Here is a 17066-nt window from a genome sequence, read left to right as displayed (position 1 = left end):
CACACGAGAGCATTCAACCTTAACTGCTGAAGGGCATATACTCCAATCAGAGGGCGATCGGGTGCTTACTAGCTCTTCAAGCCTTTTCGCTCTTCTGATTGGCATTACTTAGATCTTTGTCATTTAAACCATCTGTCCTTCATCCACCGTCCTTCATCCAGGCCCCCGTGTGCTCTGTACTATCTGTGGGACAGCATTGGTGATCTTGAGGTTAATCAATCAGAAATCTTGAGCTGATAAAAGTCTTCCTTCGCCAACAGCGAGTGTGTCTCCAATCTGCCTCAGAAGTCCTTTCAAATAAAACCTTGGGCAGATTTCTGAAAGCACTGCTGCTCGTTCTTCATTGTTACAGTATAATGCGTTGTCCTTGCAATGCAAAGCCATCTGGCCTCAGCTTTTAAATCTGCTGATGCAAGAATTCCTCTTGTCTTATTTTTGCCAAGAGTTTGGGGGGAAAAATTCTTACTGTAAATGTAATGCTGCCACTTAAGGAGTTAGCATTGTTACATGCTGGAGATGAGTGGTTACCAGGTTTTCTATGGGGGAGAGAGCTATCTACAGCATGCTAAAAACATCAGATTTCACTAGGCTGAATCCATCTTCCATTTATTTTTAGAAAAACAGAGAGAAGGAGGCCCGATCCTCTCTGCAGGCAATGTGTTGCTTCCAGTGGCCATCCCCCTTTCAGGATTGGACTCAATAATGGTAATGGTGTCCAATAAAATATACTTTGTCAGAATGTATGTCTTCTTTTCCGGGCCTGATTCTGGGAATTGCTGAGCACAGCCTCAACTTCCACTAATTTTCTAAAAGTTTCTAAAGAAGTTTTCAGATTCTGAACTTTAAAAGATTTATGTCAATTATATTCCAAGATAGAGGGCGCTGGTTCTCTTTAACATTAAGGCAATGTTACACCTTTCTGGTGGTGTAAAGGGGGCCCAAGGTGGGAGGAAACTATATTTAAGGCCGCTTTATGCTGCTAAAGTGATGTAAAGTGGTCTTAGGGTAAATGAGAATCAGGTTTACAGAATTCTATGCTCTGGAGGAAAGTGCTGTCTGATCAAAGGCATTTTCCAACATAAGAATGACACTCACAATATGGATACCCTTTTTAGTGCCCAAAACCCCAGCACCTAAACACTTATGCCTCACAAAACCTGCCCTAAATCACGGAGTCATATTTGGTTCTGTCTACACTGCAGCTGGGAGCAAGCCTCCCACCCCAGGCAGACAGACTCACACTAGCTCCGCTCAAGCCAATATGCTAAAAACAGCAGCATGGACGTGGCGGCATGGGCTAGCCACCCAAGTGTTGGCTGGGCTTGTACTCGGGCATGCCATAATGTACACACTGCTACTTTTAGCAGGCTAACTCGAACAGAGCTAGTGCATGTCTGTCTATCCACACTGGGAGGCATGCTCCCAGCTGCAGTGTGGACATAGCCTGTAAGGGACCACCAGATCAACACATGGTAAATTGTGACAGAGCCAGGAATAAAACCCCAGGAGTCAAATCCTCCACTTGTGTAGTGTGAATAGAGCTGCTCCAGGTTACACCAGCTGAGGATCTGGCTCCTGGAGTCTTTGACTCCCAGAACACTGCAATAATTACTAGACTGCAAGCCAGATCAAATCACCATCAATCATGACAACTCCCAGCCCAACAGTGCCTCATGCACCTGCATAAATAAAATAAAGGTGGGGAAAACGCATTGTTTTTTGGTACATCTCTTTGTCTGGTGCACATACTCACATTAGCTGTATCTTTGCATTTAAAGTAATTGCAGGATTTGAAACACCAAACATCAGAATGTCTTTCTTCTTAATCTCAGCAGCTCTTTGAAGTTGCTGAGTTATGTTGCGTGCTTCTCTGCCAGAGCATGTTGAGAGATGCTGCATGTACAATGGCCATTATGTGCTCTTTAGACCAGGAAGCCCAAATTCACAGTAGCAAAATTAAAAAGTATCCAGCGCTAACACTTCCTGTTGGGTCCCACCAATAACTCAACTATGTGAGAATATATCCTCTCCATCAACAGTCACTTGTGTGGAGAAATCAGGTTACTCAGACCTTTGCTGGACAATACTGATTTCAGGGTTAAAAGTTCGTAGTTACGTCTCCAAACCAGCTCTGAATTTAAACCAGACAGCAATTGCTTTGAAAGCTTTGGATAACACTGAATGCATCCCTGGAATTCTCTTTGGTTTGGGATGGTTGAAAGTGTGACAGATTGACAATATCCCAAACAAACCTTATGAAATTAAGATAAATTTTACTGAATGACGTTAAACCTTATTGAATTAGGGTTAACACCTTTGGAATTCATTGTATTACAAATGCAAATATTTATGTGTTCCTGTGAAATTGTATTGAACTGCTTTACCAGAAAGACAAGATTAATTCAATCTCTGGAAGGTCAAAGGAAGTTTAAAGGTCTTTTTGGAACGCTACAGTGTGAAGTGGATTTCCTTAGGAAATACCTTGAAGTGAGGGGAATGCAAATTCTCCCGCTCTGAAGCCAACCCTTTGGAGATATTCCCTGAGGTGAGAGATCTTTTCATAGAATCATACAATCATAGAATCATAGAATATCAGGGTTGGAAGGGACCTCAGGAGGTCATCTAGTCCAATCCCCTGCTCAAAGCAGGACCAATCCCCAACTAAATCAACACCAGTACACCTCTCCTTTCCTCCTTCTGTGTGACTGAAGCAGGGGGTTTTGTTAGGTCTGGGGCTAGGCCTTAATTGGCTCCAGGTACTCTAATTAACCTGTACTAACCTCTCCTTAGTCTACAGGAAATAAGGCTCTGATCATCCTGGGGTTTATATACCTCCCATTAATCATCTCCTGCGGCCCTCTGGCCCTGCTGTATCACATGAGGTAGAGAGGGATAGAACAATCTGTGCTCTGTATCCTTTGTGTGTCACAACTGAACAGGGCCATGTTGTATCATGACACAGAATCATAAAAGATTAGGGTTGGAAGAGACCTCAGGAGGTCATCTAGTCCAACCCCCTGCTCAAAGCAGGACCAACACCAACTAAATCATCCCAGCCAGGGCTTTGTCAAGCCTGACCTTAAAAACTTCTAAGGAAGGAGATTCCACCACCTCCCTAGGTAACACATTCCAGTGTTTCACCACCCTCCTAGTGAAAAAGTTTTTCCTCATATCCAACCTAAACCTCCCCCATTGCAACTTGAGACCGTTACTCCTTGTTCTGTCATCTGCTACCACTGAGAACAGTCTAGATCCATCCTCTTTGGAACCCCGTTTCAGGTAGTTGAAAGCAGCTATCAAATCCCCCCTCATTCTTCTCTTCCGCAGACTAAACAATCCCAGTTCTCTCGGCCTCGCCTCATAAGTCATGTGTTCCAGTCCCCTAATCATTTTTGTTGCCATCCACTGGACTCTTTCCAGTTTTTCCACATCCTTCTTGTAGTGTGGGGCCCAAAACTGGACACAGTACTCCAGATGAGGCCTCACCAATGTCGAATAGAGGGGAACAATCACGTCCCTCGATCTGCTGGCAATGCCCCACTTATACAGCCCAAAATGCCATTGGCCTTCTTGGCAACAACGGCACACTGTTGACTCATATCCAGCTTCTCGTCCACTAACTCCTAGGTCCTTTTCTGCAGAACTGCTGCCGAGCCATTCGGTCCTTAGTCTGTAGCGTGCATGGGATTCTTCCATCCTAAGCGCAGAACTCTGCACTTGTACTTGTTGAACCTCATCAGATTTCTTTTGGCCCAATCCTCTAATTTCTCTAGGTCCCTCTGTATCCTATCCCTACCCTCCAGCGTATCTACCTCTTCTCCCAGTTTAGTATCATCTGCAAACTTGCTGAGGGTGCAATCCACACCATCCTCCATTTATGAAGATATTGAACAAAATTGGCCCCAGGACAGACCCTTGGGGCACTCCATTTGATACTGGCTGCCAACTAGACATGGAGCCATTGATCACTACCTGTCGAGCCCGACAATCTAGCCAACTTTCTATCCACCTTATAGTCCATTCATCCAGCCCATACTTCTTTAACTTGCTGACAAGAATACTGTGGGAGACCGCGTCAAAAGCTTTGCTAAAGTCAAGGAAGAACACGTCTACCGCTTTCCCCTCATCCACAGAGCCAGTTATCTCATCATAGAAGGCAATTAGATTAGTCAGGCATGACTTGCCCTTGGTGAATCCATGCTGACTGTTCCTGATCACTTTCCTCTCCTCTAAGTGCTTCAGAATTGATTCCTTGAGGACCTGCTCCATGATTTTTCCAGGGACTGAGGTGAGGCTGACTGGCCTGTAGTTCCCAGGATCCTCCTTCTTCCCTTTTTTAAAGATGGGCACTACATTAGCCTTCTGTATACTAACTACCTGCTTTGGGAAACTCCAGTTCAAAGACCCTGAACTGTATAAAAAGGGAACTGAGCATGTTATGAGGGGGCTTGTTCTGAGCTGCAGCTCTGACGAACTTGTAACCACAAGGATTCCTTTAGGGTGGGGTATTAAAAGACTGCACTTGACAGAACCCATGCGAGAGCTGGGATGAACTCTGGTAAGTTTATTAGCATACGTGTGGGTTCCTTTATGGATTGTAATATGTTTTCTCTGGAATGTTTTTTACCTTATGCATAAAGTAGGCTTGCATAGAAAGAACTGTGTGGTAAACTGTAGAAATTACAATGTTATCCATCTCTAAAGAGAAAGCAAGCAGGTGTCCTAGGGCAACCTGTCTGTGCCGGGAATCACATAGTGAAGGGAGGGAACTGTCCTGCTTGGGAATACTCCAATCAGAAGGGAGAGTGACATATGTCTCCACCCAAAGGGGCAACATCTGGGGAGCTGAAAGCCAAGATTGGGGGACCCTTGCTGAATCACTGAAGGGAGATACAGCTGCAGTTGCCCTGAGCTGTGACAGAAAGTTCATTGGACACATTTCCCCCTCAAGGATTCTCTTCAGTGCTGCTAGCCGCTCAGCTGTTCATGCTTCTAGTGACTGACATGCTGTATGAGTCCCATTGTGTCAGTAGGAAAACAGATAAGCTGCAGATACAGGTTTAGGTAACAACAGGAGCACATTTATTCAGGCACAGTGTAGCACCCTACCCCTGGCTGGGTATTCAGCAGTAGGGCCAGAACCTGGGACTTCTGGATGTAAAAAGCATGAAAAGCATAAAAAGTAAAGCCATCCCTATTCAGCAATGCTGTAGCAAGCTCATCTGCCTCTACCTATGGCTCAGCCACCCACTGAGTGTGCGTGGGTTACCAATAGGCAGCGTACCTTAAAGGGTCCCTTACAATATGTGCTAACTACTTATGCCAAACAATCTGTTCCACCCTGCATTTTGCTGTGACACTGGGAGTTCCTTTCCTGGACCTGAAGAAGAGCTCTGTGTGGCTCGAAAGCTTGTCTCTCTCACCGACGGCTGTTGGTCCAATAAAAGATATTCCCTCACCTTCCTTGTCTCTCTATGGGTTACTGAGACAATCCCAATGGAAGAGACTCCAAGCCCAGATCCTCAAAGGTCTCAATAGGAGCTAGATACCTTTGGCTATCTGGGCCTCCCCGATAGAGCATGGTGAAACTGTCTGTGTAATCACAGTGCACACAGGTAGGTGATAATGGGGCCAGGTTTTCAGAGAGAAAAGTCGCCCCAAGTTTTATGTACAAGTTCCCTACACCTTCCAAGGTGCTGACGGCATGCTTAGTCTCAGGCTTATCAAATGCTAACAACAAACACAACATTAGAAGAAAAAAAATCTCCAGTGAAAATAACAGGAGAAGGAAAAACTCTCTTAGCAAAGGGCTCCAATCCTGCAAGTCCTCCTCCATGTTTGCTCTGTGCATGGAGGGCCAGCAGGATCAGGGAAAAATATAACTCGGGGAAAAGGCATCTTCACAGCAGTTTAATTAATCTCTTGTTCTTTAGTTCAGCTTCTGCCAAGAGAGACTGGCCAATAGAACCAAACAGAACCTGAAGCTAATGCTGCTTTATCTGCAAAACACTCCCAGGATTACCAAATGCCTCCTTATGTGCAAGACGTACATCCCCCCATTACACCAAGATGTAATTTCCCTTCCCAGTGTTTGAGCAGAGAGCTAGCATTCCAGCCTGATGTATTTTAAGGGATTTCAGCTATTGAATCCCTTGACTTGGAGGCATGTGCAGTGCAGAGCAGATGAGCCACATGCAATTTCAAGTTAATACATTTTCCCTTTCCTTCTGAAGCTGGAAACTGACAAAGTTGTTGAGTTTACTTCGGGCCCAACAACAGACAGAGCTGATTAGGAAAGTATGTCAAATGGTTGCAAAGAGAGGCACGGATTGAAAACGGCGTTATGAGAGATGAGCATTCTGATCTGCAGGCCGATTCAAATCCAAACTTTCCTGGACTTTGGGAGTGTTATGACTTGGGTTTCTGCTTCAGAGCTACAAAGTCTCAGGTTCCGTTCCTGGCTTGGGCTCCAGCTCTTCTGAGCCGTTCCACTGATGGGAAGCTCACTGGCTTTCCTGTGAGTACTATATAGGCAGAAGCTGAGCAGGATTCCACCCGGCTAATGCTTCTCAGCCCTGAGCTTTAACAGCTCTGCCTTAGAGCAGAGAGTGCTCTCTGGCCAGACTTCATGGGGAGTGGGGTAAGGCTCAATCCAGCCAACACATTTTCACTCGTGAGCTGGATGAGAGTCCAGAATACATCCCCAGCAGCAAAAGGCAAGGGAACAAACCCACTGCACCACACTATTCATGGGCTTGAGTCTCCTCTCACTTACCCTGCTGTAAGGACGAGCTGATCCAAACCCCACTGAAATCAATGCTAAGAGTCCCATTGATGTCAGTAGGCTCGGGATAAGGTCTAGTTAGTCTAGTAACCGAATTGCAAAGCAGTGGAAGGGAAGGAAGAATCTCTGTCACTGCTCGTTGAAAGTGAATATGGCACAGAAAGGCCCGTCATATATCAGGGAAGAGTCTGTCCCAGGAAAGCAAAAGTGATCCAGATTTAATTATCACACATGACTGGATTTGTACAGAAAGAATAAGTGGGGAGTAAGTTTACGATTTTCACATGAGAGTTTTAATGTTGCTTTTCTGTCTCCTTGAGTAAAACCCGTGGACCCAGTTCTTCGCTGGTATACAGCTGCTCCTCTGAAGTCAATGGAATTACACCAATTTATACCAGCTCATAATTTGGCCTTTGGGCTTCAGACCTAATTGGCTAGAAAGGAACGTTAAGGAATAGCGGGTACAGCCTTTACTCACACTGGTGACGTGGTGCGACTTAGTGTTCACTCATCTGTCTAGATGACATAGTCTAGTGTGCTTGTGTCCTCCGATTGAGTCAAAAGTTAAGCATGCATTTAACTGCTGTCCTGAACAGGGCTGATTTGCTACATTGCTCTACTACTCAAAGCAGAGAACAGTCTCTCTCCCTCCCGCTCCCTTTACATGCCACAGAGACCCAGCTCTCACTGGCTGCAGATCGTTACCTCATCACTTTGTGAAAATAAAGTGACCTGTCCCTGCCTGAATTAAACATGCGCTGAAGACATTAATCAGAAAGCAAAGTGTGCCCCAAACCTCATGTGTGGCTAAAACAGCTCTGTTTGCCTATTGGGAGCAAGAGCAAAGGTAGTGAATGCGAAATGCTAACTCCTGCCTCCTGCTATGTTCTACGTGCTACCGATCTGGAAAGCCAGGCACAGTGAGAGCTGGTAATGCCGGTGTCACTTACCTCACTGTCCTCTTCAGGGGGTGGTGGGGGCTCTTTGATAATCTGGAAGGAACAAAAAGAAACAGACAACCTTAAATCCACACTTTGTTCGTCAGCATGATGCAAAAGTCACTTTAATAGAGGATTTGTCCCTGCCAGCTCTTCTGATCGCGACTGCGATGCATGTACGATTACATGGTTCCTACGCGTGCTAATGCTGTCGGGATAACCAGGGGGATTCCTAATAAGCCACTGTAAAACCCTGCCATGCAGTCATCTCCTAATTATAGTTCCCAATTAGCGTTTATATCACCTGTAGCTCTGACCGCTGCCAATTGTGACGTCAAAGTGAATCTAACCAGTCTTGGAACTGACACTCCAGCTTTCTGAACTAGGAGCAAAATATTCAGTGCAGCTAAAAAAAACCCCTCAGCTGAGTAATAATGGGCTGGTCTAAACTAGAGAATTAGATCGACCCAACGATGTCACTCGGGGGTGTGAAAAATCCCCACCTCTGAGCGATGTAATTAAGCTGACCTAAGATCCCATGTGGTCAGCGCTAGGTCAATGGAAGAATACTTCTGTCAACCTACCTACTGTGTCTTAGGGAGGTGGATTAACTACAAATGCAGATTATTGTATCACCTAAAGGCCGCAACTGAGAACAGCACCCCATGTGCTAAGCACTGTACATAGAATCATAGAAGATTAGGGTTGGAAGAGACTTCAGGAGGTCATCTAGTCCAACCCCCTGCTCAAAGCAGAACCAACCCCAACTAAATCATCCCAGCCAGGGCTTTGTCAAGCCGGGCCTTAAAAACCTCTAAGGATGGAGATTCCACCACCTCCCTAGGTAACCCATTCCAGTGCTTCACTACCCACAGTAAGAGATGGTCCCTGCCCTCAGGAGCTCACAATATACATAGACAGGGCAGAGTGGAGAAACAGAAGCATAGAGAAATGACTTGCTTCGAGGTCACACACCAAGTCTATGGCAGAAATAGATGCCAGGTCTCCCGCACCCCAATGCAATGCCCGGTTCACCAGACCACATTGCCGTCTCATGTTCTGTGCAAACTCGACGGGAAGGGAAGCAGTTATTGCTCATTATCCTTCACGTTGTTGGGCTAAGAAGTCAATCTCTCATGAGCTTTTTAATTTAAAAAAAGACCATATAAGTTGGAGGCTCTCCCAGCATTTCTAACTAATAAAGCAATTGGGGTGAGGTTTTGGGCTGATCGGGTGTATTCTCCATTGAAACAATTTAAATTTATGTGGGAGACAGGCTATTATTTCATGCATGAAGTTTGTATCTAGGACTCAACAAATAGCTGGCTATTATTACAGCTCTCCACTCCAAGTGCAATAGAAAGCCATCCAAAGGGACAGCTATTACATACAGGCATGTCAAACATCTCTCCCTAACTCCAAATTCATCCCTGAGGCATGGCTGTTGAAATCAGTGGGCTAAATCCAACCTTGGGGTAAGCCCAGTCATGTCAATGCGACTACACCAGGGATTCATTTTGTCCCATGGCCACACATTTATCTGAATGAAGGAACCCTTTCTTTAAACTGCACTCAACGGGCCAGAGGCTACAAGGTGCGGAATGCCTCCTGCACTGTGGCAAATGCCCTCGGTTTCCCTGACTTCAACAGGTCGCAGATTTGGGCTCTGGGGCATGTGTGAGCTGCTGGAGGTTTGCTGCAGATGTGCTTAAGCCCTGGAGTTAGTCATTTTTAAAAGCGAGGCTCCACAAACAACTTGACTGTTTAAATAGAAAGGGAAGGAAAAATATGGCTGCTGCACAAGAGTCCCGGAGACATAAATATTTATGAAAATTCCTCTTGTTCCCTGTTTTGCTTCTCCAATGAGCTCACTGTTTTTATTTTCCTCTCGCAAGCCCCGAGTCATGCAATGTGGTCATTAATGAGGAGCATGTGCCCTTGTGTAACGATGTTGAAAGGGGCTGGCCAGGGGGTCAGGGTTATCCCCTTGTTCATGGCTTGACTCGGAGCAGGGGTGTCCCTGAGTCACTGCAGCTACCTGTTCCTGGGCACAGTAGCTGCCGTTTGTTTAATTGGCCATTGTGTAGAGCTTTGAAGAGCTTGTGCGTGTGCACTGAAACCAAATCAACCCTTTGTGTTTTGAGTTTAGAAGCAAAAAGGCCATTTCGAAGGAAGCAATGACATCTGAAGAGGATTAAAGGAATTACCAGCAAACCCAAGAGCCAGGCTGTGGCGGTGAAGCCGCTGGCCACATTACTGGGGAGGGAGCACAAGCAGGAATCCCTGGAGGAATTCCGGCTGCCTTGCAGGCTGGAGCTAGCAAAGGTTGAAAGGATGCAGCAAGTATAACCCAGTATCCCCAATCCAAAGAGGCTCTGAGTCTGTTACAGCCCCAGCTGTGGAGCCTTGTCTCTTTAGCTCACGTTTTCTGCTCTGGAGGGCTTCAGTTCAATTCCTGGTGTGTCAGTAGCTGTCATACATGCGCCCAGCAAACCCGAGGTCATGCGCATGTCGACATCACGTGCCATGAATGCGGACTGAACCAAGGTCCTTCACGAAACAATAATGGATTCTGATGGTTGAGCTAAAGGACGGCCACAGCTGTGACTGGCTCAGAACAGCAGGCACCAGCCCACAATGGCACTGTCTCAGCACAGACTGACACAGTGGGTAGGCTTGCCAGAGGCAAGGCTAATCCACGCTCACACATGCAGATTTGAACACTGCTGTGAGGGGGAGTCACTAACGTACGTGCAGCTGCAAGACGTGTTACATGCATGGTGGGTAGCATGCTACATTTCTCTAGTGTAAACAAGGCCATAATCCCTGGAGCCAGCAAATATGGGAGACATAGCTACAGAGTCTAGCACAGTGAATTATATGAGCCAAAAGGTAGCAGGGACAGAAGGCCCTGCCTTCCTCCACTTCTCCCTGCACCCTTCAGGCATCCTGGCTTTGACAGTGTCTGTGCACTCCTCAGCACGATAGTGACTGGCCTTAAAGAGGCTCAGGAAGTTTCCATGCACCTTCTCCCTCCCACAAATTGACTGGTAGCAAATTAAATAATCCTAAAGCAACAAGATAGCGCTCAGTGATCCACACTACTCCTCGTTAGCGTCATATGAGAGTTAAAGATGAGAAGGACCTACAGCTTATCCGGTCAATTGTCTTGCAAGGGACAGCTTGACACTGGGTAATGGTTATATTCCAGTTGCTCTTTCTATTCCTCTTGTTCTGCATATTGCTGTATTGTTTGCACTGTGTGTTGGCTGTACTCTGATTGGTCTACATGTTGTTTGCACAGCGTGTTAGGGTACTGTTTCAGCTTGATGTTGTTGTATAGTGTTTACTGTGTGTTGATTGCATTCTGTTTGTACTTATCTTGTTTGCACTATCCTGTGTTCATGTTGAACTGTATATTGATTGCAGTGTGTTGACTGTATTTTGGTTGCTCTGTATAGCTTGCAGTGTGTTACTGTACTGTTTGCTTTGCATGTTGATTGTATTCTGATTGCACTGTAAAGTGTTTGTGCTGTAAGTCAACTGTATTTCTAGTTTCACAATGTATTGTTTGCACTGTATTTTGGTTGTACTCTAATTGCTCCTCATACTGGTTGCACAGAGTGTTGCTGTATTGCTTACACTATATGCTGATTGCATTCTGCTATCACACTGATCCAGACCATAAAGAGAGAAGAGGAGATGAGTGAGATCCGTCAGACCTGATTGCTGAGCAGGGTTAAAAAATTCAGGCCTAGCAGGATTCTAAATTCACTCTGTTATCCTGATAAACAAGCCAGATTTCTGTCAGCACAACTACACCTAAATCATTAGGGTTTGCATGGAAAGCAACAAGAAAAAATCCTGGAAAACTTCTTGGAAGAGAATCTGATGAAATGATCCATTGGAATCAAATATGAAGTAAAGTTGTTGCTTGGAGCACCATTTAAATTGTATTATGAATATACTGTAACTGAGCCAGGGAACAAGGTTATAACACAGCTGCCCAGCGCTAACACCCTTTGTATTGGCCTGTCACTGAGAAACAAGACTCCCCTTCACTCCTGTCCCTTCCCATTTCCCTGGGCCCCTACTGTGCACAATAACATGCCTTCCTTTGAAGCAGCCTCACATTCCTGTACTCCTCTGCTACCGTCTGGGTTCTTCCTTCTCCTGTAGCCCCTTGTGCATGTTCCCATTCTGAGCATTAGGAGTTAGGTTACGTAGGAGGTGGTGAGTCTTTCCAGGAATCCCACCCTGTCCAGGGGCCAGGAACTTTCCTCTCACTCTCCTTGATCCCGTATGGAAAAGTCATATAAGGAATGTAAATAAATGGGGCTCTATAGAAATTGAATAAAGAATGAGATCCCCCCTTCTATAGTTTTTTTTGTGAGCCATGCTATAGAATCCTGTATCAGGGGACCTTTGGAAATGCACTTAGGGCCAGATTTGTAAAGGTATTTGGGACCTTAACTCCAATTAATTTCAATGGGAATTAGAAGCCTAAATACTTTTAGGCCTTAGGGCCTGATTCTTTGTTACACTAAGTTCCCTTTGCCCCACTCTGGGAGCATGCAAAGGGGCCTTAAAATAGTCATGAATGAACCAGGTTCAATTGGATCTCTGTGTGTCTGTTTCCCCATCTGTAAAATGGGACAGATAATGCTTCCCCACTTCTTGAGGATCAATGCATCAATAACTATGAGATACTGCAGTGATGGGAACCATGTAAGGAGGTGGATGAATTTGTTAGTAAAAGTGCAAAGTGTGATCATGTATTATTGTTATGTGTATTAGGTGTCATAACCATGATCAGGGACCCATTGTGCTAGGCACTGTAAAAACACATAATGAGAGACTGTCCCCACCATTAAGAGATTATAATCTAAAGAAACAAGATGGGCTAAAGGTCGGAGAGAGGAAAAAGGCTGACAAACATCTGATCTTACCACCTTCCACTGCAAGTGCCAGGCGCACTTCTTTGACTTGCCTTCTCTAACATAAACACAGAGCTGCGGGTGTGTGTGTATGTGTGTGTATATATATACATATATATAAAAACACCCAGCTCCACTCCTGAAAAAAACCCTACCAAAACAAATCACTATACTCCACAAACAATTCTGCCTTCTGGGGAGAGGATGAGAAAGAATGAACTGTCATAACAGATGATGATCATGTCACTTAATGCACAACTGGAAGGTGGTCAGATACTATGGTGATAAGGATGGTATAAGGACCTATATAGATAAGAATAGACAAGGAGAATGATTTCCCCAAGGTCAGTGACAGCTGGGAATACAACTCAACTCCCCGTGAGTACCTATCAACTACGCAATCCACTTGACCACACAGGCTTTCAACTGTATTTATCAATTTAGGCTTGTTATTTGTATTAGAAGCATACTCAAGGAGAATGGGTTCTTCCTTTATTATTTCTCCACAGCTCATAGAACACCCCCAAGCTGTAGGAATTTTCAGGTTTGCTAAATGGCTCAGGGAGGACAAAGAGAAAGAACAAACACGCACATTTCCAATCCTGCAAGGGATCCAAGGCACAAAGGCACAAGATCGTGGAGGAGGTTGCTTGCTTAACCTGAGTGTGTTTATTCTCTGGAACGTCTAGGATCATGGGTTCCATTAGTCAGCACTTTCGAATAGTCAGGCTCTGAGTGTAGCAAAGGACACTGCATAGTTTGCCAAGAGGGTTAAACCAACACAGTGCCTTGGTGAAGGAGTTCAGCTTCTCGTGGGTGAGAAGGAGCCCACATCAAACAGAACCTTGCTTTCTGGAGATGGAATTATGGGTTTAAGCAAGATGGTTTATTCAAAGTGGTGCTTTTTGTTTTAAGAACATGGAGACAACAAGACCTCCGGAAAATGGCTTTTAACAGCATAAAGGCTGACCATGCATGCAGAAGTTCCAAAGTTGACAGCGGAGGCTTTCCTAGCCCCGTTATCAGAAATATTTGGGTTTCTGGCCACAGTTGTGGGTGAAGCTCCGAAGCAGACCCCAAACCCCAGATCCAACCTGTGGAAGTTCAGATCAGGATCCAAAATTTGCAGCTTTTCATGACCACTGAAAGATGCCTTAGGCTTGTCTCACACATTGATTATTCTGTGCAAGCCTGTTGAGTTCAGTGGAGTTTCTCCTGATTTGCACGGGTATATGTCTGAGGACAAATAGGCCCAGGAGCTTTGGCCAAGCTAAGTATCCAAACATTTATCTGCATAGCTGAAGTTATCGGAAACTGTTGGGACGACAGATTGGGCTGGAAATCCAGAGCGATGGGTTTGAGCTATATGTAGTCTCTCTCTCTCTCTCTCTCACACACACACACACACGCACACATACCTCATTGTGTGCACAGACACACACACACACAAAATGGATGGAAAGTGGTACCAAATCAGAGGTGCGGTGTTTTACACTTACTCAAGTATAAAGGGACTTCCCAATATGAGAAGAAACAGGGCTCCAGTGTAGTTGATGGGTGCGAATTCCGTGTGTTGGGACAGGAGGGTCGAGCCTGCTGTGTTTTGTACGGGGCTGTGAAGTGTAGCTCTCGCTCTCTCTCTCTCTCAGTGCATGCCACATGGGCCTGCAGAATGCAATCAGCTGGGAGAATGCCTGGCCAAGAAAAACGCTTAGCCTAGTTTAGCTTGGCAAAGCTGAAGTATTTGTTCATGTGTGTTGTAATTGTTTTTATAACCCCAGGCTATTTCTTCTTTCTTGGTGTCACTTGCTGCTATGGCCCCTGTATCTGAAGGGGAGAAATGACCATGGTTCATCGACCATATTAGCTAGTTAGCCCATTGACACCTGAGGGCTTTTGCTTCATCATCATGTTGTGAAAACACTTCCTTATGGCCATTTTGTTTGAAAGGTAGCAAGGGTGGGTGGAGAGTGTGGTCATTGGCTTTTCTTGGCACGGGAAGAATCTTTGTGATTTTCTGTCAGCACTTTTGCACACTTAGCTGTGAAAATTCAGGGCAATAAACTGATTCTTTGTCTTTATACCATCTTTCACCAAATGATTTCAACATGCTTGTAAACTGATGGATTCAGAGCTCTCTTTGCTGACTCGCCCTGGTGTCAGGTGCTAGCACCATGCAGAGAAATGCAGTTCTTGCTGCTGACCTGCCCTCTGTTAGAGCAGGCGAGCACAATCAGTTACAAGCTAGAAGTACAAAAGAGCTTGAGTGTCTGATTCTCCTCTGCCTGAATCAGAGGGGGAGTGGGTGTAAAATCCTACTAAATCCAAATTTTACACGAATTTTTCACAGGTGTAAATGGCTCCGAGAAGCTGGAGAATCAGGCCCTGAGTTGCTGAGGCAGAGTGAACCAGGACTAGGACAGAGGAGGCCCTACAGGAAAAAAACACTCCACTACAGTTAGCCCTGCTCTGGAAGAGATGTGAGTTGCATCATTGTTAATTTGGTTAGCAATAAAGGCAAACTCCAGGAACTGGGGGTAAACCTGAATCCTATCCAGCGTGCCTTCACAGCGTTAGAAGCTGAGTAGGATCTCCACCTGCTTGGAGTGCTGTACTTACTAACTCCTTACAGTGCTAGGTGATAAATAAGTGCTATAGAGGCATCACGTCATTTACTGTTGCCTCTTGGGTGGAACACAACAGCTATTTCATAGCTACACAAACAGTTTAAGGCAGGAAGTGAAGAAGGCTGCATCTAGCTGAAAGTACAGCAGTAATTTAGGCAAGGAGAATGATATTACCTGAGGGGGAATTTGACCCTTATTCATATGGAAAGTTATAGAACACTTGTACATTGTAGCCACTGTAAAAACCCTAATTTTTATTATTATTTTCAAACTGGTGGAAGCCCGGTGGTTCAAGACATTTAAAGCTGGACAGGACAGAGCACCAGAGAATGGACTGTAGGGACCAATCTGCACTGGTGGGTTTAGAGGAGATGGATTGGGCGTCTGGACCTAGTAGGTGTGTTTCAGTTCTAATGTCTATGCCAGGTGTTCTCAGCACGTATGTTCCTTCAGTTTTTGGGTGTCCAACCAAAGACATGTTCAGGGGCCTGAGAGTGGATGCTGTGCTCTTTCTGAAAAGTCAGGCCCCTTTGAGATGTCTTAAATTGGGGACCCAAAACCTTGGGTACTAAAAATCACTGACACTTTTGACAATCTTGGCTGTAGTTCTAAGGTTCCAATCAGAGTAGAAGCCTGAGGTTTAGAAAGCTGCCCCACGCAGTTACGTTAACTAGAGCCCTCTCCAAGCTCTCAGGGGAGAGAAAAAACAATTGGACCTTCCCGGAAATCAGTCCCAGCAAGGAAGCCAATTAGTCCACACTTAAATCCAACCAATTCCATGAGGGTGAGAGCAAATCTAGGCATCTTAATCTGAACCCCTCTAAAATTTGGGGTGGGAAGCAGTGTCTGCTTTCAGATCTGAGACTATGTCTGGCTTTTATTTTCACGTTGAAGTGCAAAAACAGATATGTGGCTCAATTTGTTTAATATTAATTGTGATTCATGCCAAACTCTTCCATGTGTTTATGGGAGACTAGGCCCCACAGATTAAGAACCAAAACCTTCCATTAATTAACCTCATCTTGGCTTGTGATGCAGTTTGCAGATGAATGGAGCGGACATGCAATTCCACAAGGAATGCAAATGACATTCCAGAATCTGCAAAGGGCACTCCCTTTTCCTAGGCTGATTTTCTGAACCGATTAGGTCGATAAATTGGGCCAGGTTCAATGGGTGTTGCCCCCAAATGTCTAACCCATTTTCTTCAGAATGAATATCTAAGTGAAATCCATTTGCAGAAACAAAAATAAAATAATGTCATCGCTAGTTATAAGATCCAGCAAGCCTTGCTATGATCCAATGGAAGGACCCAGTTTTAAAGCAGTATTTCTCCTTAGACTGGGAGAGTCAACCTCCTCCTGCAGATGTGAGAGATGATACACTTGCAAAAAAGACTGATATCATTCTGGTGTGTATTAACTAAAATGCCGAATGTAAGACACAGGAGGTAGCTGTCCCACTCTACTCGGCACTGGTAAGGCCTCATCTGGAGTACTGTGTCCAGTTCTGGGCATCTTTAGGAAAGATGTGGACAAACTGGAGAGAATCCAGAGGAGACCAACAAAAAAGGATAAAAGGTTTAGAAAAACTGACCTATGAGGAAAGGCTTAAAAACTGGGCACATGTAATCTTGAGAAAAGAAGAGTGAGGGGTGGAACCTAATAACAGACTTCATATATGTTAAGAACTCTTATAAAGAGGACTGTGGTCAATTGTTCTCCATGTCCATTGAAGGTCAGCAAGAACTAATGATCTTAATCTGCAGCAAGGGAGATTTAGG

The 17066-nt window shown here is 45.0% G+C and overlaps 1 protein-coding gene across 5 annotated transcripts in view; it reads right to left on the bottom strand.

Moving 5' to 3' along the window:
- ANTXR1 (ANTXR cell adhesion molecule 1) overlaps positions 1-17066 on the bottom strand; it is a 223681-nt gene that overhangs the window by 108098 nt on the left and 98517 nt on the right. For all 5 annotated transcript variants that reach the window (XR_006287538.1, XM_007065475.4, XM_043536338.1 and 2 more), the window contains exon 14: positions 7735-7776. Coding sequence is in view for 4 of the 5 variants with exons in the window: in XM_007065475.4 (XP_007065537.2) it covers positions 7735-7776 (42 nt within the window). In the remaining variant the exon portion in view is untranslated. The remainder of the gene's footprint in view (positions 1-7734; positions 7777-17066) is intronic.

This window comes from Chelonia mydas, chromosome 26 (assembly GCF_015237465.2).
Source record: "Chelonia mydas isolate rCheMyd1 chromosome 26, rCheMyd1.pri.v2, whole genome shotgun sequence".
Lineage (NCBI taxonomy): Eukaryota > Metazoa > Chordata > Testudines > Cheloniidae > Chelonia > Chelonia mydas.
The sequence above is the reverse complement of the archived record's forward strand: the minus strand, read 5'-3'. Positions and strand labels throughout refer to the sequence as shown.